This window comes from Salmo salar, chromosome 21 (genome assembly GCF_965601325.2).
Source record: "Salmo salar chromosome 21, fSalSal1, whole genome shotgun sequence".
NCBI lineage: Eukaryota > Metazoa > Chordata > Actinopteri > Salmoniformes > Salmonidae > Salmo > Salmo salar.
Window position 1 is genome coordinate 52351335 of NC_138311.1, and position 27543 is coordinate 52378877.

General features: G+C 40.0%; 1 protein-coding gene across 1 annotated transcript; it reads left to right on the forward strand.

Moving 5' to 3' along the window:
* Positions 1 to 43: 43 nt before the first annotated feature.
* On the forward strand, positions 44 to 23444 carry LOC145862537 (trace amine-associated receptor 13c-like). The gene is made up of 3 exons (XM_082966903.1): positions 44 to 94; positions 11413 to 12240; positions 23160 to 23444. The coding sequence occupies exons 1-3, from the start codon at positions 44 to 46 to the stop codon at positions 23442 to 23444; spliced, it is 1164 nt and encodes a 387-aa protein (XP_082823029.1).
* Positions 23445 to 27543: the final 4099 nt, after the last annotated feature.

Consider the following 27543-nt stretch of genomic DNA (forward strand, 5'->3'; position numbering starts at 1 on the left):
ATCTAGTGGGAACCAAGGTTCTCCTGGACCCAAATCCCTCAGCATGTCCCTGTACAAGGTGCCACGAGGCCAACCGCTGACTGGTGCTGTCCCAGTAGGTGCAACTGGAACCACACTGTAAAACATTTCCTATAAATATACAGTAACTTACTGGAAGCAATTGGCCAGTAAGTTACTGTAATTTATTTGTATTGTACAGTGGCTGTAATAAATTTTATTGCAATGAATTTTTGGTACTAAAAATGTTACTGTAATGTAATTTACACTATATTACAGAAATTGCCCATGCAGCTACATATTACCCAGTGTTCTTTGCAAATTTTCATTTTTACATTTACATTTTGGTAATTTAGGGGGCGCTCTTGTCCTCAGTAACTCACAGTCACTGCATTCAACCAAGATTAATAAAAAAGAAGGTGTATCACAGTCATAGCAAGTAAAACATTTCTGTAACCATTTCTGTAACCGACACAGAGACACCGTGATGAGATACAGAGGACCATTGTGGTGCCATTCATCCGCCACCATCACTTCAAGTTTCAGCATGATCATTTATGCATGTCAGTCTTCAATATCTGTACACAATTCCTGGAGCTGGAAATGTCCCAGTTCTTCAATGGCCTGCATACTCCCCAGACATGTCACATATTGAGCATATTTGGGATGCTCTGGAATGACGTGTACAGGAGCATGTTCCAGTTCCCAACAATAGCCAACAACTTTGCACAGCCATTGAAGAGGAGTGGGACAACATTCCACAGGCTACAATCAACAGCCTTTTTTATTTAACATTTATTTAATTAGGCAAGTCAGTTAAGATCAAATTCTTATTTACAATGACGGCCATCACCGGCCGGGTGGGCCAATTGTACGTCGCTCTATGGGACTCCCGGTTGTGATAGAGCCTGGAATCCAACCAGGGTGTATGTAGTGACACATCTAGCACTGAGATGCAGTGCTTTAGACCGCTGCCACACTCAGGAGCCAGATCAACACTGCAAAGGAGATGTTTTGTGCTGCATGAGGCAAATGGTGATCACATGAAATACTGACTGGTTTTCTGGTCCACGCCCGTACTTTTTTTTTAAGGTCACTACATGACCAGAAATATGTGGACAACTGCTCGTTGAACATCTCATTCCAAAATCATGGGCATTAATATGGAATTTGTCCCCCCTTTGCTGCTATAACAGTCCCCACTCTTCTGGGAAGGCTTTCCACTAGGTTTTGGCCAATTGCTGCGGGGACTTCCGTCCTTTCAGCAACAAGAGCATTAATGAAGTCGACCATTGATGTTGACTGATTAGGCCTGGCTCACTGTCGGCGTTCCAATTCATCCCAAAGGTGCTCGATGGGGTCGAGGTCAGAGCTCTGTGCAGGCCAGTCAGGTTCTTACACACCGATCTCAACAAACCATTTCTTTATGGACCTCACTTTGTGCACGGGGGCATTTTCATTCTGAAACAGGAAAGGGCTTTCCCCAAATTGTTGCCATGAAGTTTAGAATGTCATTGTATGCTGTAGTGTTAAGGTTTCCCTTCACCGGAACAAAGGGGCCTAGCTCAAACCAAGAAAAACATCCACAGACCATTATTCCTCCTCCACCAAACTTTAAAGTGTGCGCTATGCATTGGGGAAGGTAGAGTTCTCCTGGAATCCGCCAAACCCAGATTCGTCCGTCGGACTGCCAGAGAGTGAAGTGTAATTCATCACTCCAAAGAAGGTGTTTCCACTGCTCCAGAGTCAAATGACGGCATGCTTTACACCACTCGAGCTGACACCTGGCATTGTGCATGGTGATCTTGTTGTGCATGGCTTGTGTTCGGCTGCTCGGGCATGGAAACCCATTTCATGAAGTTCCCGATGAACAGTTCTTGTGCTGACATTGCTTCCAGAGGCAGTTTGGAACTCGGAAGTGAGATGTGCAACCGAGGACAGAGGATGTTTATTCGCTACGCGCTGCAGCACTCGGCCTTCCCGTTCTGTGAGCTTGTGCGGTCTACCACTTAGTGGCTGAGTTGTTGTTACTCCTAGACGTTTCTATTTCACAACAGCCCTTACAGTTGACCGGGGCAGCTCTAGCAGGGCAGACATTTGACGAACTGACTTGTTGGAAAGGTGGCATCCTATGACGGTGTCACGATGAAAGTCACTTAGCTCTTCTGTAAGACCATTCTACTGCCACTGTTTGTCTATGGAGATTGCATGGCTGTGTGCTCGATTTTATATACCTGTCAGCAATGGGTGTGGCTGAAATAGCCAAATCCACTATTTTGAAGGGGTGTCCCCATACTTTTGTATATATAGTGTATCTGTGACCAACAGATGCATATCTGTATTCCCAGTCATGTGAAATCCATAGATTAGGGCCTGACACATTTCAATTGACTGAATTCCTTATATGACTGTAACTCAGTAAAATATTGCATTTATATTTTTGTTCAGTATAGAATAAGTCAAGTTATCCCTCTGTCACAGATTTTGAATTATACTGCCTTCCTCTGGCTACTGCACGTAATCCCTGTCCTCTATTTCACTCTGCAGTGCCCATATCCAAAGTGCTTTACTCCTGTACTTTGGATATGAGATTTTGTTTAATATGAGGCGACATTACAGAATGTCACCTTTTATTTGAGGGTATTTTCATACATACTGTGCATTTGGAAAGTATTCAGACCACTTTACTTTTTCCACATTTTGTTACGTTACTGCCTTACTCTAAAATGTACTAAATATTTTTTTTCTCTCAACAATCTACACACAGTACCCCACAAACAGGTTTTTAGAAATCCTCTGTGGAGATGGGAGAACCTTCCAGAAGTACAACCATCTCTGCTGCACTCCAACAATCAGCCGACCACCACCCGGTTACTCAACCCTGCACCTTAGAGGATGCTGCCCTACAGTCTGTACATAGACATGGAATCCCTGGTCACTTTCATAATGGAACACTAGCCACTTTTATATTGTTTACATACTGCTTTACTCATCTCATATGTATATATACTGTACTCTACTGTTTTTTTTGTCTATACCACTCAGACATTGCTTGTCCAAAAATGTTATATATTTCTTAATTCCATTATTTTACTTTTAGATTTGTGTGTATTGTTGTGAATTGTTAGATACTACTGCACTGTTGGAGCTAGGAAGAAAAGCATTTCACTACACCCGCAATAACATCTGCTAAACATGTGTTTGTGACCAATAAAATTAGATTTTGATTTGATTTTGTAGTATTTTAAAGGTAATTACCCTTGAAACGTAATGTTAAGTTAAATTATGTATTTATATATTGGTTCCCTTACCCTGTAAGGAGTATATGAACTGCTCTTAGTCTCAGCCACTCTGACATTGCATATCCATATATTAATATATTCTTAATTCCAGTCCTTTACTTTGATTTGTGTGTATTAGGTATTAGTTGTGCAATTGTTAGATATGACTTGTTAGATATTGCTGCACTGTCAGAACTAGATGCATAAGCATTTCACAACACCCGCAATAACATCTGCTAAACACATGTTTTTGACCAACAAAATTTGATTTGATTTGATACTAATGAGTGTAATCAGTCACTTCCTAGAAACAAGAATGTTATCATTTTCAGACAAACACGTTTCTTCTTTCAGCACACTATTGCAACAGAGTGACTGTTTTGGAATAAAATGTTCAATATATTTCCTTTAACATCCTTTGTGTTGTGTGCTTATTGTTTAACCATTGATTTGTTCTAGGTCATTTTGAGACCTTATGTGTCATCAGGTAGTACTGGAATGTCTACCAATAGCATGTCCATCTTCTTGTGATAAATTACACTGGTCACTGTTCAAAACATTTATGAAGAATTAAGAAAGTATGCATAGTCCCCACATTAGATTAAGGACTGCAATACGACTTTACTAATGATTAGTAAATGGTTCATAAGGATATTTATTAAACATCATATGAATGATCTTCTGAATCATTATTACAGAGTATAAAAGTTGTTAATAAATGTGTCAATAACTAGTTTACTAAAATAAATATAAGCGAAATGATAAATAAATTATGAATAAACTATTTACTAATCCATTATAAACTATTTAGTGTGTTACCCAATATCTATATTCATTCAGAGTTAACAGTATCTGAGAGAGCTGATCTGACGTGACCCCTGACCTGGCAGCAGTGATGTTGTGAGAGTAGTAGTAGTGAGAGTAGTGGTTGTGTTCATAACCAGTATGTTGAGGTTGAAGTGTCTGCTGTGGTCTCCTGCTCTGTTGTGTTGAATAATTAATGTATATACTGTAGTAATTATTTATAAATGTGAGAATACCTAGTGTGTAATATTTCACAAATGTGGCCTTAATATTTACAGGTGAGCAAACTGTAAATTCCTTACAAGTGGTTTATTACTGAATGTTATTACAAAGTGTTACCCATAATTGCATATTCTTACATTTTACCATCAACTAGTTACCCAATACAGAATTTATTTAGTCCTGGACGTTATCTGATATCATGCAGTATTGTACATTTCAACTAAACTACACTTGATGAAGACGTTGTGTCACAATTGAGCCACTAGAGGGAGATATTATACAACATATAACACCTCAACATACTCATTACATCCTCAAAATGTAGTATGAGAACACTAACATACTATTTGTCATTAAGTAACACAGAACAACCACAGCCTTAGGTATTTGGAGTACATAATCCACAATGACCACAATGGCCTTTATAAAACAAGTCTATGCCTTCTTATGCCTTCTCCAAGTCATTCCATTCCAATCCAGACAAATCATTCTGAATCAACACCACATGTATCTATGATGACAACACTGAGGTAAGTAATGTCAGTGTATTGCTATATGAAATAAATACTTACAACAATTGTAGAAAACTTAATCAAACCTCTGTTTGCCAACCTAGGGAAAAAAATTATAGGAACTATGAACGTCTTATCTACAAAGTTAATAAAAGTTTAGCTATCACTTTGAACCATGGATAAAAGAAAGCATAAATTATTGTATTAATTAAGGAATTAACAAGTGGCAGAAAAATGATGAAATATGATGAGAAATTGTCAATTAAAAAAGAAAAAAAAAAGTTAATAAATAGATTTGGAATCCAACAAATGAAATAGTTGAAAACAACAATAGAAAGAGTTTTTGCTGCTTTTCTCTCAGACTTATTAGCCTGTAGAGTTTTAACACCAGACACACTGACAGCCTCTTGTGAAAATACCTTTCTGGCCTGTGATCTGGCCACCACAAAGATTTTCATATAAAGTGTTACAATAATAGAGCACGGGACAACCATTGTAATTACCAGGCCAATTATATTTACCCAGATTGACCCTTCAACAATTAAACATACTGTCAAACACCTACTGGGTACCTGTACATTTACAAAGGTTTTTATAATAGCAGCACGGTATATGATACAACAACACCAGGTAATGGATATACAACACATAATTCTTCTCATTGTTATTTTAGAGTTGTATAATAAGGGATCACACACAGCAACATAGCGGTCAATAGATATAAAGAAGTACATAAAAAAGAGATGTAGAATTGAAACGCACAGAAATAATCCCCAAAACCCCAGCATGATTCCATTACTGCTACAGTCACTACTGGTATCACAATCAGTCCCACCAGGAGATCTGACACAGCCAGAGAGAGGATGAGCAGGTTGGTTGTAGTGTGGAGCTGCTTGAAGTGAGAGATGGAGATGATCACCAGTATGTTCAAAAATACTGTAACTGCTGAAATCAATGAGAAGAAGATGTACAGTGTTATGTAGATAGATGTCGATAGCAAAGCCTTTCTGCAAGAAGAGTTTCTGTCTTGAAAACAGTACTGATCATCTTTGTTTTCCTCCATTTGTAATAAAAGGTAAAAATGCTGAGGACCTGCTCCTGCTTGGTCCTGTGTGTGACCCTGTCAGGTCCACCATCTAACAAACTCTGAGCTCTGCCTCTCTATTTATCCCTGAGTTACTGACAGACCCTCTCCTCCCCAGAGTCTCACTACACACACACACACACACACACACACACACACACACACACACACACACACACACACACACACACACACACACACACACACACACACACACACACACACACACACACACACACACACACACACACACCACCAACAACAATAAAACATACACAAGTGAGCACAGAATTGAACAAACGGTTTGTTAAACACATTTTTTGTGAAAGCATGATGTAATGTATGACAGGATTGGATGTTGCTGTGCCCACCTAGCCTGTCCTTCAGCCTTACTGATAGAGCTGAGAGAAAAGGTACATTTACTCAATTTAGCATTTTAATGGGAAAATACAACATGGGTGATGTTTTTGTCACTCAAAGGCTATTTTACATGGGATGTCAAAGCTCAGTTTGGACCAAAATCCACAACTTCAGGACACATAACGGCACGTCACATGTCAGCTGGCCAGTGTGGAGGAAAGTTGACAGTAGGGAAGTTGATAAGCCATACGTTTATGGTGTACAAGCTTATAGCAAATGCAATCAAAATTGTGACATTCCATAGGAACATTCCATAGACATTAAAATGTCCGTCTGAACTGAATTATTAATACATTACAAAATCAAATCAAAATCAAATATTATTGGTCACATACACATATTTGTCAGATGTTATTGCGGGTGAAGCGAGATGCTTTGGTTCCTACAGTATCTCCAACAGTGCAGTAGTATCTAACAATTCACAATAATACACACAATTCTAAAAGTAAAAGAAGGGGATTAAGAAATATATAAATATTAGGACAAGCAATGTCTGAGTGGTATTGACAAAAAATTCAGTAGACTACAGTGTGTACATATGAAATGTGTAAAATAGTATGTAAACATTATTTAAGTGACTACTGTTCAATTTAAAGTGACCAGTAATTCCATGTCTATGTACATAGGGCAGCAGCCTCTAAGGTGCAGAGTTGAGTAACCGGGTGGTAGTCGGCCTATGATGGGTATTTAACAGTCTGATGGATTTGAGATAGAAGCTGTTTTTCAGTCTCTCGTTCCCAGATTTGATGCACCTATACTGATCTCTCCTTCTGGATGATAGCGGGGTAAACAGGCCGTGGCTCGGGTGGTTGATGTCCTTGATGATCTTTTTGTCCTTCCTGTAACATTGGGTTCTGTAGGTGTCCTGGAAGGCAGGAAATGTGCCCCCGGTGATGCTTTGGGCAGACCGCACCACCCTCTGGAGAGCCCAAAGTATTTTGACCCTTTACTTCGTACCTTGTTGAAGCATCTTTGCCAGCGATTGCAGGGTATGACGCTACAAGCTTGGCAGACCTGTATTTGGGGAGTTTCTCCCATTCTTCTCTGTAGATCCTCTCAAGCTCTGTCAGGTTGGATGGGGAGTGTTGCTGCAGCTATTTTCAGGTCTCTCCACAGATGTTCGATTAGGTTCTAGTCCAGGCTCTGGCTGGGCCACTCAAGCACACTCAGAGACTGGTCCTGAAGCCAGTCATGCATTATCCTTGGCTGTGTGCTTAGGGTCGTTGTTCTCTTGGGTGGTGAACCTTCGACCCAGTTTGAAATCCTGAGCTCTCTGGAACAGGTTTTCATCAAGGATCTCTCTGTACTTTGCTCCGTTCATCTTTCCCTTAATCGTGACTTGTCTCTCAGTCCCTGCCACTGAAAAACATCCCCATATCATGATGCTGCCACCACCATACTTCACTGTAGGGATGGTGCCAGTTTTCCTCCAGAAATGACGGTTGGCATTCTGGCCAAAGAGTTCAATCTTGGTTTCATCAGACCAGAGAATCTTGTTTCTCATGGTCTGAGTGTCCTTTAGGAGCCTTCTGACAAACTCCAAGGGTATTATGTGCCTTTTACTGTGGTGTGGCTTCCATCTGGCCACTCTAAAATATGCAGTGTTGTCACACAACACAACACAACAGATGTCTCAAGTTTTAAGGAAGCATGGGTTGGAATGCTGGCATGCTTTCCGCAAGTATGTATTAAACCGGTGAGGAATGCCTAGATAGTTAGCGGGGTGGGCGCTAACAGCGTTTAAATCGGTGATGTCACTCTCTCTGAGACCCGGCTTTTGTGGAGCGATGGGTAACGGTGCTTCGTGGGTGACTATTGTTGATGTGTGCAGAGGGTCCCTGGATTGAGCCCAGGTAGGGGCGAGGAGAGGGACGGAAGCAAAACTGTTACATGTACCCCAGAGCGGTTGTTGGAGAATGTAATGTTAATTTCTCTACCATAAGCTGCCTCCCCATGTCGTTTCAGAGAATTTGGCAGTACGTCAAACCGACATACTGCCAAAGTTCTCTTAATTCCCACATATGCTGAGAACTTGTTGGCTGCTTTTCCTTCACTCTTGTTGTAATGGTAAACATAGTCTTTTGCATGCACAAACTACCACAGCATTTTCCATAGTGGCCTTTATTAACCTGTTAGGGCTAGGGGGCAGTATTTGCACGGCTGGATAAAAAAATGTACCCGATTTAATCTGGTTACTAATCCTACCCAGTAACTAGAATATGCATATACTTAGTATATATGGATAGAAAACACCCTAAAGTTTCTAAAACTGTTTGAATGGTGTCTGTGAGTATAACAGAACTAATTTGGCAGGCAAAACCCTGAGACAGATTCTGACAGGAAGTGGATACCTGATGTGTTGTATTACCTTTAAACCTATGCCATTGAAAAACACAGGGGCTGAGGAATATTTTGGCACTTCCTATTGCTTCCACTAGATGTCACCAGCCTTTACAAAGTGTTTTGAGTCTTCTGGAGGGAGATCTGACCGAACAAGAGCCATGGAACGATGATGGCCCATTAGACACCTGGCGCGCGAGTTCATGTTGGGTACCCTCGTTCCAATACGTTATAAAAGAGAATGCATTCGTCCACCTTGAATATTATTCATGTTCTGGTTAAAAAAGGCCCTAATGATTTAAGCTATACAACGTTTGAACGAACGTAAATATATTTTTTCCCCTCGTTCATGAAGTGAAGTCCGGCGGGCTTAGATCATATGCTAACAAGACGGAGATTTTTGGACATAAATGATTAGCTTTTTTGAACAAAACTACATTCGTTATGGACCTGTGATACCTGGAAGTGACATCTGATGAAGAGAATCAAAGGTAATGGATTATTTACATAGTATTTTCGATTTTAGATCTCCCCAACATGGCAGCTAGTCTGTATCACAACGCATATTTTTCTGGGCGCAGTGCTCAGATTATTGCAAAGTGTGATTTCCCAGTAAGGTTATTTTTAAATCTGGCAAGTTGATTGCGTTCAAGAGATGTAAATCTATAATTCTTTAAATGACAATATAATATTTTACCAATGTTTTCTAATTTTAATTATTTAATTTGTGGTGCTGACTTGAATGCCGGTTATTGGAGGGAAACGATTTCCTGAACATCAACGCCACAGTAAAACGCTGTTTTTGGATTTAAATATGAACTTGATAGAACTAAAAATGCATGCATTGTCTAACACAATGTCCTAGGAGTGTCATCTGTTGGAGTTTGTAAAAGGTTAGTGCATAATTTTTGCTGATTTTATGGTTTTGGTGACGCCTGTCTTTGAATTGGCACAACATTACACACAACTCTTGTAAATGTACTGTCCTAACATACTCTAAATTTATGCTTTCGCCGTAAAACCTTTTTGAAATCGTAAAACGTGGTTAGATTAAGGAGATGTTTATCTTTCAAAGGGTGTAAAACAGTTGTATGTTTGAAAAATTTGAATTTTGACATTTATTTGGATTCAAATTTGCCGCTCTTGAAATGCACCTGCTGTTGATGGAGTGCACCACGGGTGGGATGCTTGCGTCCCACCTAGCCCATAGAGGTTAAATGACCAAATCATCACCCATACCATATTTTCCCATTTATAATGCTCAGAATGGTCTTCCTGACGGGCCACCCCCAGATGGTAAGGGTAGGTAACAACACATCCGCAACACTGATCCTCAACACAGGGAGCCCCTCAGGGGTGCGTGCTCAGTCCCCTCCTGTACTCCCTGTTCACTCATGACTGCACGACCGCATGACAGGCACAACTCCAACACCATCATTAATTTGCCAATGACACAACAGTGTTAGGCCTGATCACCTACAACGATTAGACAGCCTATAGGGAGGAGGTCAGAGACATGGACGTGTGGTGCAAGGGTAACAACCTCTCCCTCAATGTGATCAAGACAAAGGAGATGATTGTGGACTACAGGAAAAGGAGGACAGAGCATGCCCCCATTCTCATCGACGTGACTGTAGTCGTGGTTGAGAGCTTCAAGTTCCTTGGTGTCCATATCACCAACAAACTATCATGGTCCAAGCACACTAAGACAGTCATGAAGAGAGCACGACAAAGCATATTCCCACTCAGGAGACTGAAAAGATTTAGCATGAGTCCTCAGATCCTCAAAAAGTTCTACAGCTGCACCATCGAGCGCATCATGACTTGTTGCATCACTGCCTGGTATTTGTAACTCCTCGGCCTCCGACCGCAAGGCATTACAGAGGCTAGTCAGTACGACCCAGTACATCACTGGGGCCAAGATTCCTGCCATCCAGTACCTCTATACAAGGTTATGTTAAAGGAAGGCCCTAAAAATTGTCAAAGACTCCAGCCATCCTAGTCATAGACCGTTACCTCTGCTACCGCACGGCAAGCAGTACCAGACTGCCAAGTCTAGGTCCAAAAGACTGCTTAACAGCTTCTACCCCCAAGCCATAAGACTTCTGAACAGCTAATCAAATTGCTACCCAGACTATTTGCATTGCCCCTCGCCTCTTTTACGCTGCTGCTACTCTCTGTTTATTATCTATGCGTAGTCACTTTAATTCGACCTACATGTACATATTTTCTGTTACCTCGACTAACCGGTGCCCCCTCACATTGACTCTGTACCGGTACACCCTGTATAAAGCCTTGCTATTGTTATTTTACTGCTGCTCAAATTATTTGTGACTGTTGTTTTTTGCTTATCTATTTTTCACTTAACATTTATTTTTTCTTAAAACTGCATTGTTGGTTAACAGCTTGTAAGTAAGCAGTTCACTGTAATATCCACACCTGATCGGCGCTTGTGACATATACAATTTGATTTGAATTGGAGAAAATGTACCTTTTCTCTCATCTCTAACTATCAGTAAGGCTGAAGGACAGGCTAGCTGGGCACAGCAACATCCAATCCTGTATTACATTACATCATGCTTTCGTTAATTATTTGTTTATCCAAACGTGTGTGTGTGTGTGTGTGTGTGTGTGTGTGTGTGTGTGTGTGTGTGTGTGTGTGTGTGTGTGTGTGTGTGTGTGTGTGTGTGTGTGTGTGTAGATCAAAGATGCTGGGGAAGGGAGTTTCTGTCAATAACTCCGGGATAAATAGAGAGGCAGAGCTCAGAGTTTGTCAGAAGGCGGAACAGTATTTTTGAACATACTGGTGATCATCTCCATCTCTCACTTCAAGCAGCTCCACACTCCAACCAACCTGCTCATCCTCTCTCTGGCTGTGTCAGATCTCCTGGTGGGACTGATTGTGATACCAGTAATGACTGTAGCAGTAATGGAATCATGCTGGGATTTTGGGAAATATTTCTGTGTGTTTCATTTCTATATGGCATTTTTATGTACTTCTTTATCTCTGGGCAATTTGGTCTTGATTTCTATTGACCGCTATGTTGCTGTGTGTGATCCCTTATTATACCACACTAGAATAACAATAACAAGAATGATGTATTTTATATCCATTACCTGGTGTTGTTGTATCATATACGATGCTGCTGTTATAAAAAACATAGTAAATGTGCAGGTACCCAGTAGGTGTTTGAAAGAATGTTTTATTTTTGAAGGAATAACCTGGGGTAATATCATTGACCTGGTAATTACAATGGTTGTCCCGTGCTCTATTATTATAACACTTTATATGAAAATCTTTGTGGTGGCCAGATCACAGGCCAGAAAGGTATTTTCAAAAGAGGCAGCCAGTGTGTCTGGTGTTAAAACTGTACGGGCTAATAATTCTGAGAGAAAGGCAGCAAAAACTCTAGGTATTGTTGTTTTCAACTATTTCATTTGTTGGATTCCATTTCTATTTATGTTCTATTTTTTTCCTATTTTAAGTGACAATTTCTTACCATATTTCATCAGTTTTCTGCCACTTGTTAATTCCTTAATTAATCCAATAATTTATGCTTTCTTTTATCCATGGTTCAAAGTGACAGCTAAACTTATTTTAACTTTGAAGATAAGAGGTTCATAGTTCCTATAAATGTTTTCCCTCGGTTGGCAAACATAGGTTTGATATAGTTTTGTTCTACAATTGTTATAATTATTTATTTCATGTAACAATACACGGACATTACTTATCTCAGTATTGTCATCATAGATACATGTGGTGTTGATACAGATTGATTTGTCTGGATTGGATTGGAATGACTTAGAGAAGGCATAAGTTTGTTTTATAAAAGACATCATAGTCATTGTGGATTGTGTACTCCAAATCCTAAGGCTGTGGTTGTTCCGTGTTACTTAATGATAAATAGTAAGTATTCTAATAGTACATTCTGAGGACGTCATGAGTCATTCCATATGTTGATTAACATCTCCCTCTAGTGGCTCAATTGTGACACAATGTCTTCATCAAGTGTAGTAAAGCTGAAATGTACAATACTGCATGTCAGATGACGTCCAAGTCTATCTCAATGGTGTATTGTGTAAGTAGTTGATGGAAAAATTTAAGAATAAGCAATTATGTGTAACACTTTATAATCACATTCAGTAATAAACCATTTGTAAGGCATTTACAGTTTGCTCACCATTTCATATTAAGCTCACATTTGTGAAATGTTATTCAGCTAGGTATTCTGACATTTATAAATAACTACTACAGTATATACATTAATTATTCAACACAACACTTCAACAGTAGACACTTCAACCTCAACATACTGGTTATGAACACGACCACTACTCTCACAACCACTACTCTCACTACATCACTGCTGCCAGGTTAGGGGGCACACCAGAGCAGCTCTCTCAGAAGCTGTTTAGTGTGAATGAATATAGAGATTGGGTAACACACTAAATATTTCATAATGGATTAGTAAATAGTTCATTCAAAATGTTTCATTACTTCCATATTTCTTTTGTAAGCTAGTTATTCACACATTTATAAACAACTTTTATAGTCTGTAATAATGATTCAGAAGATCACTCATAAAAAGTTTAATAAATGTCTTTATAACCCATTTACTGGTTATTAGGGGCGGCAGGGTGGCCTAGTGGTTAGAGTGTTAGACTAGTAACCGCAAAGTTGCAAGTTCAAATCCCCGAGCTGTTAAGGTACAAATCTGACATTCTGCCCCTGAACAAGGCAGTTAACCCAATGTTCCTTGGCCGTCATTGAAAATATGAATTTGTTCTTAACTGACTTGCATAGTTAAATAAAGGTTAAATAAAAAAGTAATTTTGCAGTCCTTAATCTAAAGTGAGGACTATTCATACTTTCTTAATACTTTATAAATGCTTTGAACAGTGACCAGTGTAATTTATCACAAAGAAATGGACATGCTGTTGGTAGACATTCCAGCTGTACCTGATGCTCCTTAAGTTCTCAAAATGACCTAGACCATATCAATGGTTAAACAATAAGCACACAACACAGAGGATCTTAAAGGAAATATATTGAACATTTTATTCCAAAACAGTCACACTTGTAGTAGTGTGCTGAAGGAAGTAACGTGTTTGTCTGAAAATGATAACATTCTTGTTTCCAGGCACTTTTATTTTTTATAGTCTGTAATAATGATTCAGAAGATCACTCATAAGATGTTTAATAAATATCCCTATAAACCATTTACTGATCATTAGTAAAGTAGTTTTGCAGTCCCTAATCTAAAGTGAGGACTATTCATACTTTCTTAATACTTTATAAATGCTTTGAACAGTGACCAGTGTAATTTATCACAAAGAAATGGACATGCTGTTGGTAGATATTCCAGCAGTACCTGATGCTCCTTCAGTTCTCTAAATGACCTAGAACATTTCAATGCTTAAACAACAAGCACACAACACAAAGGATGTTTGTCACGACTTCCACCGAAGTCGGCTCCTCTCCTTGTTCGTTCGGCGATCGACGTCACCGGCTTTCTAGCCATCGCCGCTCCATTTCTCATATTCCATTGGTTTTCTCTTGTTCCATTACACACCTGGTTTTCATTCCATAATTACTTTATGTACTTAGTCCTCTGTTTCCCCTCCATGTCTTTGTATGTCATTTCCTGTTTGTGATGTGGATTATTGTCGGTTGCCATGTTCCGTGTTTTTTGCAAGTTATTGTTTTGATATGCTGTATTTTGTGGAATGGAATTAAAGTGCGCCTGTTCACTACACCCTGCTCTCCTGCACCTGACTTCTCCTCCCGTACACATCCTTGACAATGTTAAAGGAAATATATTGAACATTTTATTCCATTTTATTCCGTGTTTTGTCTGTAAATGATAACATTCTTGCTTTTAGGCAGTGACTGATTGCAGTCACTCATTAGAAATCAAAACAAATTGTATTGGTCAAAAACATGTGTTTAGCAGATGTTATTGCGGGAGTAGCGAAATGCTTATGCATCTAGTTCCGACAGTGCAGCAATATCTAACAAGTAATATCGAACAATTTCACAACAAATACCTAATACACACACATCTAAGTAAAGGAATGGAATTAATAATATATGAATATATGGATGAGCAATGTCAGAGTGGCATAGACTAAGAGCAGTTTATAGACTGGTTACAGGGTAAGGGAACAAATATATAAATACATAATTTAACTGAACATTACGTTTCAAGGCTTACTACCTTTAATACTCAACAAAATTATTTCATAATCACATTTTATTGGTCACATACACACATTTACAAGACGTTATTGCGGGTGTAGTGAAATGCTTTTGTTCCTATCTCCAACAGTGCAGTAGTATCTAACAATTCACAATAATACACACAAATCAAAAAGTAAAAGAATGGAACTTAAAAATATATACATATTTTAGGACAAGCAATGTCTGAGTGGTATTGACAAAAAATACAGTACAATACAGTATGTACATATGAGATGAAAGGGTAAAATAGCATATAAACATTATTAAAGTGACTAGTGTTCCATTATTAAAGTGACCAGTGATTCCATGTCTATGTACACAGGGCAGCATCCTCTAAGGTGCAGTGTTGAGTAACCGGGTGGTAGTCGGCCAGTGATGGCTATTTAACAGTCTGATGGCTTTGAGATGTATTTCAGTCTCTCGATCCCATCATTGATGCACCTGTACTGACCTCGCCTTCTGGATCATAGCGGGGTGAACAGGCCGTGGATCGGGTGGTTGATGGTCTTGATGATCTTTTTGGCCTTCCTGTGACATCGGGTACAGTAGGTGTCCTGGAGGGCAGGCAGTGTGCCCCCAGTGATACGTTGGGAAGACTACACCACCCTCTGGAGAGCCCTAAGTATTCAGACCCTTTACTCAGTAACTTGCTGAAGCACCTTTGCCAGTGATTACAGGGTATGACGATACAAGCTCAGCACATCTGTATTTGGGGAGTTTCTCCCTCAGATCCATTTGCTTGGCTAGTTATAGCCTAATGCTAGCTGACTAACATTGAACCTGGTTAATTAGCTACCTGCAGATTCATGCAGGATAATAATGTCATGACTTGGGATTATGGTTCATTGTTAGCTGTTTTAATAAAAGACTCCACTATGCAAGTAACCATTTCAGGTGCGTTTGTAAATTCAGTCTGGCCATCTACTCCGATTTCAGAGCACTCTCGTCTGAGTGTGCCAGTGCACAGAATAACTAATGAATTTACTCAACAACCGTTGAATATGGCCGGTGTCAGTAAACGTCCGCAAAAAAGCATAATTGAATTGTTGCCAGCAGCACAGTTACAGTCACCAACGCTGTGGATAACATGTAAACAGCCTAACCAGCTCTACTAGGGCAAGTAAAATTGTCAGAGTTTGGTGGGGGCTAAAGATTAGAGGGTGTGAACAATGCTGAATGGGAGTCGACAAAGAACAGCTCTCCAGGAGGTCCCAAATATTTTTCTCAAAAGTGAGATTACAAGTATATCAAATTTCAAAGCAGAATTACTTTCTCATTGTTCCTCAAATGCAATGCATGATATACCATTTTGTAGCTCTGTGTCTCTGCTTTTATCCAATGTTAAAAACTCAATTTCAAATTTTGCTACGTAAGACTGAATCAAGGCGGTCGGTCACATATGTCGGTCCAGAATCAACACTGATATATGATGACCCTAGATCAACACAGATATATGAAGATCCAGGATCAACACAGATATATGATGATTCAGGATCAACACAGATATGAAGATCCAGGATCAACACAGATATGATATGATCCAGTGTCAATACAACTAAATAATGATCAAGGATCAACACAGATATAATATGATCCAGGATCCATATAGACACATCTTACATGCTAAATGCTTGTTTCACAAACGCAGCACTAATTTCACGACTCGAATCAGGCCTCTGATAAGGCCTTTCCAAGTTGTTTACCTAAAGTAGACATTAGTTTGCTTTTTGAGATGTTACTACCTTCATACTATAACCCTAATTGTCAGCACTTCATAATAACACATTGTAATAAAGCATTTATAATGAGTTAGTAAAAAGTTTATTCATCACTTATGAATAAATGTGTAAATAACTATCTTACTAACATTTACAAACATGGGAGTAATGATAAATAAATGAATAAATTATTCATTATAAATGCTTTATTACAAGGTATTATTATAAAGTGTTACTGAATATCTGTATGTGACTAATTTCAGGAAACTAGGCATATGTCACACATCACTGCTTAACAGGAGAGGCATTTGAGTGTAAACATATTTTTTTTAATCTAAACGCATTTTTTTGGCCAGCTTTTGTCTTTTGGAAAATGTGAACTTTCATGTGACTTAACAACAAAAGTGTATGCTACCTGTAAATGAGAACACAATTGTTCAATTAACTTTTTAGGACAGAGAAGCGTGCCCAAACTGCCTTTTACTCAGGCCCAGAAGCTAGGATATGCATATAATTGGTAGATTTGGGTAGACAACACTCTCCAAAACTGTTAAAATAATGTCTGTGAGTATAACATAACTGATATGGCAGGCGAAAATCTGAGGAAAATCTATCCAGGAAGTGGATATTTTTGATGTGTCTAGTTTTCAATTGAATGCCTATACAGTGTCCGTTGGGTTAGGACCTAGATTGCAGTTCCTATGGCTTCCACTAGATGTCTTTAGACAGTGTTTCAGGCTTGTTTATGAAAAATGAGGATGAATGAGACCTTTCTTTCATTGGACTGTAGAATGAAACAGAGCTCCTTTGCGCGCGTGACCGATAGCGCGCCCTTCGTTCTTTTTCCTTTCTATTGAAGACACTATTGTCCAGTTGAAATATTATCGATTATTTTGAAAATAGACAACCTGAGGATTAATTATAAACATAATTTGAAATGTTTCGACAAACTTATCCGGTACTATTAGGATGTAGTCATCTGCCTGTTGTGCCCGCCATTGAGCCAGTGGTTAACTGAACAAAACGCGCCAACAAAACAGAGTTTTTGGGACATAAAAAGGAACTTTATTGAACAAAATGAACATTTATTGTGTAACAGGGACTCTTGTAAGTGCAACAAGATGAAGATCATCAATGGTAAGTGATTCATTCTATCGCTATTTCTGACTTTTGTGACTCATCTACTTGGCTTGAAAATGATTGTATGCTTTTGTAAATGGGGCGCTGTCCTCAGATAAGCGCATGGTGTGCTTTCGCCGTAAAGCCTTTTTGAAATCTAACACAGCGGCTGGATTAACAAGAAGTTAAGCCTTATTTTGAGGTATAACACTTGTATTTTTATGAATGTTAAATATTTATAATACCGTAATTTGAATTTCGCGCTCTGCAATTTCACCGGATGTTGTCGAGATGTGCCACTAGCGGGACGCCTATCCTAATTAAGAGCTTTGTTGGTTTATCCACGGAAAAAGACATGAACCTTCCACCTAGCTATGATTGGCTGAGCTAATGAATGGGCTGGATATACCGAGAGATGAGTTTGGATTGGTCTACCATTTAGCATGCTTCTCTCTATAACATGAGCTGCTTAGTATGTGTAGATAATCATTCCTACCGCTTTTTTTTTAAAGATATCATGAAGAACTGCAAAAGTGTTGCTACTACTCTCCAGTTTCTGGAGGATGATCGTGCCATGTTGACTCTCTGATTCTGAAAATGAATCAGACGTTGAGGAAATCCCTCATTTAGGTAAAAACATGTTAATTGAACCAGACATTGTAGAGTCTTCTGATGACAGTGATGGAGAAGAAATGGCAATCAACAGTGTTGTTGTCATGAAAGAAGTTGACCAAGTTTTGAAATCAGTGGAATGCCCGGTGGAAGCAGAGTATGATAGCTAAGGAGATGGAGAAAATTCTGCCGTTTGATTGAGGATATGCAGAGGGGTTCAAAAAGAGAACACAGAAGGCTGTTGTATTAAATATCTATCTCCAGATTACATCTTCAAACTAAGGGCAACCATGGCATCCATAACAGAATAGGGGCAGGCGCTCATCCAAGTACTGTATATGGGTAAGAGTCCAGCTAGCTACATTTTCATATATTATACGTTTCTAATTTTGCCAGTAAGTAATTTTCATTCCAAATTAAAGCATCTGGTGAAGGCATGAAAGTCCGACGAGCCGGCTGTAGCAGGGTAGCCTGGCAATCTAGCTGAGGCATGAGAGCCTGACAAACCGGCGGAGGCAGGGGAGCTAGGCGATCTACTGAGGCATGAAAGCCTCTAGCGAAACCAGACGTCATTCCCACCAACAACAAAAAAAAAACACTCCATGATGCTTCCCTTAGGGGAGGCGTCATTCTGTAACGGTGTGCGCTGAGAGCCAGGAAGCAAGTTCAGGGAGTGAGTGTTTTAATAAATAAACACAACAAAATAAGAAACATGAACAATGCGCAGACATAACACAAGAACTGAATCAATGACGCCTGGGGAAGGAACCAAAGGGAGTGACATATATAGGGAAGGTAATCAGGGAAGTAATGGAGTCCAGGAGAGTCTGATGGTGCGCAGGTGCGACCCATAACGAGCAGCCTGGTGACCTAGAGGCCGGAGAGGAAGCACACGTGACATCTACATTCGGGTCTCCATGGAGTTGAGAAAATCTGTATTCAGTTCTCTCTCTAAACATTTTTGGAAGGTTGATGATAAATGAGTTCACCGAGGTGTACAACTCTTTTGATTGATTGATTTAATAACTTGTTAGTAATTGACTGTGATGGTAATGATGTTCTACTGTAATGTACTTGTTATTGTATCTTGTGATTTTTTATTTTTTTATTTTTTTATTTATTTTTATTTTACTTATGGTCTCAGTTGGGCTCCCTGATTAAATAAAAGGTAATAAAATAATATATTTTAAAAGTTAAATGACTCATTTTCAGGCTATGTTGAAGCGTTATGTTCTAGGTGCAACTAATAGCCGCTCAGATTGGAGAGGAGGCAGAGTGCATTATGCTTTCCTGAACAACTGAACCTGCCTGGAGCATATGTGGTCACATTATTATTGGACAACTTGGGAGGATGATTATCTGCAACAGACAGCGCATCTCAGTATGAGAAGTACAAATACAGCATTTCTAGACCTTATAAACTGTCGAGTGTAGACACACAACTGATCCAAATGGAATGAAACAAACACATCACAGGGCTTTTTTTAAACGGAAAACCGTAGTGCATAAAGGAACTACCAAAACACAAGCAAGTAATGAGAACATTTGACTAGGATGGAAGAAATGATATAGTAAAACCTACAAAAGAACAAGTATAAACCAGGTAAAAAGCGCTGGACCCTTCCATATGCCCAATAAAAAAACACACAACGTTCCCAAAATAAAAACATGTTTGGGACAACCCTCCTCCTACCCCAGTAAATTTCAAACTGTCCCTTACGTTAATAAAAGAACATTTCATTAAAAAATGACAACTCTTTTGGAATAATTCACTATTAGCCATTTAATCAAGTCAGCCCTCCTCAACAGCTTCAACGACACCCCTTAAAACCTGGGCGCAAGGACCACCTATAATTCAAATCTTACTACTGTATTGTAACAGTAACCATACCTTGCACAAAATCCTGTGATTGTTCCATTTAGTCAATGACTTCTTCTTCTATGTCTATGACTGTGTTGGCAGTTCATAAATTAACTGAAAATGTACATAGCACCACCTACTGTGTCTGAACAGGTATAAAGCTAAGATAGGTGGGATCATTTCCACCAGCAGATATGGAATGTCTGCTGACCTGGATGGAATTATGTCATTCTTACTTAGCAAGTCCCACCCAGCTGACTATTTAAAAATGGTGAAAGCCCTCAATGATACTGGCCATGCTATAACAGGCTTTGGGCCAAGAGGGCCCTCTATCCACTCGATGATCATCTAAGACAGCTGATTTCCAGAAAACAGAGAGGGCAGCTATTCTGAAGTTGCCTCTACCTGCATTTCCAGCTGTGTCTTCAGATGTAGAAGAGATACAGGAGTATGAGATCAACTGAAAACAAATGATTCTATAAGGGTTCCTTGTAACCATAGCGGATCCCTTTTTGGTGCTATATGGAAGCATTTTTGAAGGCTCTACCCTTTACTGAATCCTGTTCTCAACCGGCTGGTAGAACATGTTTAGACAATGGATTTAGAAGTGGATATGAAACAAACCTTAAACCTGATTTGTCAACTCCCCCAGCCCTCCAGCATCAATTAACATCATTTGTTTTGTTTTGGGTTGCTGCAGTTCAGTGTTGTGAGACTCTAACTTTGCACATTCAGAGGGCTGTAATGAGATGTTGGATAAAAGGCAGGAATTCAATTGGTGAGGGATTAATATAGCACCATTCCTGTTAGTAGAGACCTTGAATAGTAGGAATATGAAAATAAGTAGTCAAAATGTAAAAATGCTAAAAAACATTAATTAACCAGGTGGTTGATATGTCAGTAAAAAGTACGGTGGACTAAGAATAGGTACATTTAGTTTTTATTAAAAATACTTATTTTGGTGAAAAATATGATTGAATTGTTGACAATACACTATATTAGGCAATATACATTGGTTTAACCACATTTCATGACCCATCAGTATTAAGGTGGCATATAAAATAATGCGTAGAATAGTTATAAAAACTGCACTTTGTCATATTATTTCAAAATGTATAAAAACATGTTGGAAACCTGGATTAACTGAAATGTAAGAAAATCAATACCACCTGAAAATACATTCATTTAATACATACATATGTAATTAATATAATTTGTTCAAATTTGACATCAGTCAAAACAGTTATTAAAGGTTGCTTATGGCACCCTTCATAATGCACAGGTTTATGTCATATTTGACCTAGTGGGTTATGTAACATTTGGCTTTAATGGTTATGTCAAACAGTTATGAACCCTTCATAGATAATGACATACTCTATAGATGATTTGTGACACATTTATGTAGCATTTATAAAGGCTTTATGAAGCCCTTAAAAGCTGCATGTCATTTAAAATGGGACACTTATATAAATGAGATATTTCTGTATTTAATTTGCAATACATTTGTAAAAATGTCTTAAAACATGTTTTCACTTTCTCGTATTGTGGTGTTGTGTGTAGATGGGTGAAAAAATATATTTTATACATTTTGAAATCAGGTTGTAACACAACAAAATGTGGAATAAGTCAAGCAGTATGAATACTTTCTGAAGGCACCACATTCAGGGTGTCACCTGTAATGAAAAGGCTTTGGTATTATTTATACAGATGGTCTCTTAGTTTGGCAGAGGCACACTTTCACCAAACACATAAAGTTCAGATATACATTTACTGAATAGAACAGACAAACTTGTCTTTCATATAGAATGAGTCAAGTTATTCCTTTCAGTCACAGATTGTGAAGTTTACCACCATCCTATGGCCACTGCACATACTGAAAACAATCCCTGCCCACTGGGCACAGACACCAATTCAATGTCTACTCTATGTTGGTTAAAAAAACAACAACATTGATTCAAAAAGTGTTGGCCCAGTGGGTGTAAAACTCTGCAGTAAAACTGTTTTTCAACTGGCCTCTTCACTCCAGCATTTTGAATATGAAATCTAATGTTTCATGAGACGACATTACAGAACGTCACCTTTTATTTGAAGGTATTTTCATACATATGTTTTACCGTTTAGGAAGAAAAATTAAAATGATGTATCTAGTCCCCCCATTTAATTAAGTCATAAGTATTTGGACACCTTCACTTGTGGTGTATTAATTGTAATAACCCTTTAAACGTAATGTTAAGTTAAATTATGTATTTAGATATTGATTCCTTTACCCTGTAAACAGCCTATGAACTTCTGTATTGAGTGATTACCATCCACATTTTGATTTTGATAGTCACTGTCAACAAACAATAATGTTATAATTTTCAGACAAACATGTTACTTCCTTCAGCACACTACTACAACAGAGTGACTGTTTTGGAATAAAATGTTCAATATATTTCCTTTAACATCCTCTGTGTTGTGTGCTTATTGTTTAACCATTGATATGTTCTAGGTCATTTTGAGAACTTAACTGTCTGTCTGCCTGCCCCTTTGGGATTTTTAAACTATTGGTTATCCGACGTGGTCTGCATCTGGGTCTTACCTTCATATCTGATAGTAGGAATTGGCACTGACTGACCCAGCAGACCCGGACCAGCTGCGCAACAACATCTCCTCCCAAGGAGCCTCCATTGGTAGGCATGAGGAATTGCTTCGTGGTCTGATGGAGGGGGTTCAAACGTTGGCTGAGTGCCATCGGGCATTGGACATGCTACAGGAACAATTCCGCTGGTTGTCTGGGGGGCAGCCTGCCACGGTGGCAAACCCACTGTCCTCCAGTAACTCGGCGGTTAGCAGCGCCGCCCCACCGGCCACTCCACCTTCCTTGGATCCCCGGTTATCTCCCCGAAACTCTTTAATGGAGAGCCGAGCACCTGTCGAGCGTTTTTTTAGCAAAGTGTGTCCTCAAGCTTCAGCCCTCCCCCTTCCCCTCGGATCACTCCAAAATAGCCTACCTCATCATGTTGATGTCTGGAAGGGCTCTCACCTGGGCTACCACCATATGGGAACAGCAGCCGGCCATATGCGTGAGCCTGGAGGCGTTCGAGGGAGAGGTGAGGAAGGTTTTCGATGTCCCGTTCTCCAGGAGAGAAGCTACCCGGAGGTTAATCCAGCTCCGGCAGGATGCCCGCACTGTTGGCAACTATGTGGTGGATTTCCGCACATTGGCAACGGAGAGTGCGTGGAGCCTATAAGCATTATTCGACATGTTCCTGCACGGTGTCTCGGAGGAGGTTGAGGATGAGTTTGCGGCTCGGGAGTTACCCACGGATCTTGGCTCCCTCATCGCTTTGACCATCGACATCAATGGGCGATTGCTGGAATGACAAATGAGCAGGGAATTCGATGTAACTCGCTCGTCCAGAGATTCCACCTCGCCTCCGGGACATTCTTGAAGTCCCCGACGGTCCCGTGGCCAACTGCACTCAAGGTTTCCCGACATTCCTCGAGAGTCACCGAAAAGGGCAGAGGCACTGTTTCCCGACACCATGCAACTAGGCAGAGCTGGGCTGTCACCAGCAGAACGGCAACACAGGATCAGCACAAGGAGATGTCTGTATTGCGGGACTTTTGGTCATTTTGTATTATCATGCCCGGTAAAGGACCAGGCTCTCCAGGGAGCGAGTACTCTGGTGGGCCATATGGAGAACTTTTCTGATTCCCTTCCTCGCACCCCTTTCCATGTCATTCTGCTGTGAGGGAACCAGTCCAAATCTCTCCGGGTCCTCATTGATGAGAGCTTTCTGGACGCCACATTGGCTTCCGAGCTGAACATCCCCACTCAGCCCCTCTCCAGTCCCATGGATGTTAGAGTGCTGGACGTGCGCTCTATAGGTCGGGTCACCAATAACACCACTCCCATCAACCATACGTGTGTCAGGGAATCACAGCAAGACCATTCAGTTCCTGCTCATCAAGTCCCCCCAGATTACATCGTATTGGGATTCTTCTGACTCCAGCGACACATTCCACTCATCAACTGTTCTACGGGTGCTATCATGGGCTGGAGTCTGTTCTGCCATGCCCATTGTCTGAAGTTGGCGCAACCTGAGGGACCCGGACGTCTTGCGTCCTCGGAGGTGGCTCCAGACCTCTCTGCCATTCCCACGGAGTACCAGGATCTTCCAGTAGGTGTTCAGCAAGTCCTGGGCCACTTGCCTTCCACTGCACTGCCCCTATGACTGCAGGATTGACCTTCTCCCTGGCACCACGCCGCCCCGGGGATGTCTGTACTCGCTGTCGGGACCAGAGGCCAAGGCTATTTAGGAATACATTGGTGACTACTACTACCTAGCTACAGGATTTATCCATCCCTCCTCCTCTCCCGCTGGCGCAGGGTTCTTCTTCGTGTAGAAGAACGACAAGACCCTGCGGCAGTGCATTTACTACCGGGGACTCAGTGACATCACTGTGAAGAACCGTTATCCGCTAACACTCATTTCCTCAGCCTTCGAGCTGCTCCAGGGGGCCACTATCTTCTCCAAGCTGGATCTACAAAATGCCTACCAAATCAAATGTATTGGTCACATACACAAGGTTAGCAGACGTTTATGCAACTGTAGCGAAATGCTTGTGCTTCTAGTTCCGACTATGCAGTTGTCGTGTCTTTGGCATCATTAAAACTGAAGAACTATTTATCAAATAACACTCTGTAATTAGTATTACGCTATTAAACTGATTAATCATGTAACTGTAAATAACTAGGAAGTCGGGGCATCAAGGAAAATATTCAGATTACAAAGTTATAATTTTCCTAATATAACTTTCAGATATTTTAATATCTGATCAATTAGTCTTCCAATTAATGACTTATTTACCTCACGTCAGTCTCATTCCAAACATCGTAAATTGTTGGTTATCTGCATGAACCCAGTCTTCACTATGAGTCATCCATACATCAATTGTCTTAAAATCATTTATTTACTAACTAAGTAATTCACAGAAATGCATAACAAACAGTAGATATGCTTACAAGGAAATCATAGCGGAATGTGCCCTAGTGGGCTAAACCGGCATGGCAGCTTGTTAGACAAAAGGGGAGTGGGGGGTTCAACTGAGAAGGCACTACAGAGTTGATAATTATAACAATTGAAATGCTAATCCTTTGCACATGAACGCTCACTCATTCGGGAACAATTGCAATCAATATATATATATTTACGCTCAGTGTGTCGTCGGGATCTCTGTTGAAAAGTTTGTTTCTGTTGGAGAGTTTCCGCTCTCTCTTTCTCTCTGTCATGGTTAGAATGGATAGTTTAGAGTAACATTCATTCATGTCATTATAGAATAGCTGTTTTGGTGGTTGTCGGTCTTCGCGTTCAATGATACCGAATTCCTAGCTGCAGACTAGTAATTAATATCAGACTTGTTCTTTTTCTGTCGGTATCGATAGTCTAAGAGTTTAACCACGTGGTATGGTTAAAAATTCAGCAAGAGGAAAGCTTGGTCTCCTCTCAAACCTTGGCCCTCTCGTTATCGAGGTAAGCTGGTCTCCAACCTTTAGCCATCTCGTAATTGAGGTAAGCTCGGTCTGCTGATAGAAAACCTAGGTGGGGGTTTTATTCGGATGAGCAGAAAAGTCCTGTCCCATGACACCAGACCATAACTGTGCTCATGGGCGGTCCTCTGATTTAGTTAACCTGTTAGGGACAGACGTTCCGCTAGCGGAACGCCTCACCAATATACAATGGTATAGAGTGGCGCGAATTACAAATACCCCAAAAATGCAAAAACTTCAATTTTTCAAACATATGACTATTTTACACCATTTTAACCTGTTAGGGCTAGGGGGCAGTATTTACACCGCCGGATAAAAAACGTACCCGATTTAATCTGGTTACCACTCCTACCCAGTAACTAGAATATGCATATACTTATTACATATGGATAGAAAACACCCTAAAGTTTCTAAAACTGTTTGAATGGTGTCTGTGAGTATAACAGAACTCATTTGGCAGGCAAAAACCTGAGAAGGTTTCATGCAGGAAGTGGCCTGTCTGACAAGGTGTTGTTGTTCTTGCTTCTGTTTATTGAAGAGTCAGGATCTTAGCTGTAACGTGACATTTCCTACGGCTCCAATAGGCTCTCAGAGCCCGGGAAAAACCTGAACGATGACGAGGCAGCCTCAGGCTGAAACACATAATCGCCTTTGCCAAGTGGCCCATCAGAGGACAATGGAATTAGGCGCGTGCCCGATTCGACCCAGTGATATATTTTCCTTCGGCTGTTTATCTAATTGCAGATTCCCGGTCGGAATATTATCGCTTTTTTACGAGAAAAATGGCATAAAAATTGATTTTAAACAGCGGTTGACATGCTTCGAAGTACGGTAATGAAATATTTAGAAATCTTTTGTCACGAAATGCGCCGTGCGCACGACCGTTATTTACCATTGGGATAGTGTCTAGAACGCACGAACAAAACGTCGCTGTTGGAACATAACTATGGATTATTTTGGACCAAACCTACATTTGTTATTGAAGTAGAAGTCCTGGGAGTGCATTCTGACGAAGAACAGGAAAGGTAAGACCATTTTTCTTATAGTAAATCTGATATTGGTGAGTGCTAAACCTGCTGGGTGTCTAAATAGCTAGCCCTGTGATGCCGGGCTATGTACTTAGAATATTGCAAAATGTGCTTTCACCGAAAAGCTATTTTAAAATCGGACATATCGAGTGCATAGAGGAGTTCTGTATCTATAATTCTTAAAATAATTGTTATGCTTTTTGTGAACGTTGTTAGTAAATTCGCCGGAAGTTTGCGGGGGGTATGCTAGTTCTGAACGTCACATGCTAATGTAAAAAGCAGTTTTTTTATATAAATATGAACTTGATTGAACAAAACATGCATGTATTGTATAACATAATGTCCTAGGTGTGTCATCTGATGAAGATCATCAAAGGTTAGTGCTGCATTTAGCTGTCTTCTGGGTTTTTGTGACATTATATGCTAGCTTGAAAAATGGGTGTCTGATTATTTCTGGCTTGGTACTCTGCTGACATAATCTAATGTTTTGCTTTCGTTGTAAAGCCTTTTTGAAATCGGACAGTGTGGTTAGATTAACGAGAGTCTTGTCTTTAAATAGCTGTAAAATAGTCATATGTTTGAGAAATTGAAGTAATAGGATTTTTAAGGTATTTGAAAATCGCGCCACAGGATTCAACTGGCTGTTACGTAGGTGGGACGAATGCATCCCACCTGCCCCATAGAGGTTAAAGACAAGACTGTCCTTTATCTAACCACATTGTCCAATTTCAAAAAGGCTTTACAACGAAAGAAAAACATTACATTATG

Bases quoted from the DNA above. Each gene is read 5' to 3' on its own strand.
- LOC145862537 (XM_082966903.1), top strand. From the start codon at position 44: ATGTCCCTGTACAAGGTGCCACGAGGCCAACCGCTGACTGGTGCTGTC. The intron at 95-11,412 runs GTAGGTGCAACT...CGGGATAAATAG, and splicing joins CGCTGACTGGTGCTGTCCCA to AGAGGCAGAGCTCAGAGTTT. The intron at 12,241-23,159 runs GTGACAGCTAAA...TGTGTCCTCAAG, and splicing joins TCTTTTATCCATGGTTCAAA to CTTCAGCCCTCCCCCTTCCC.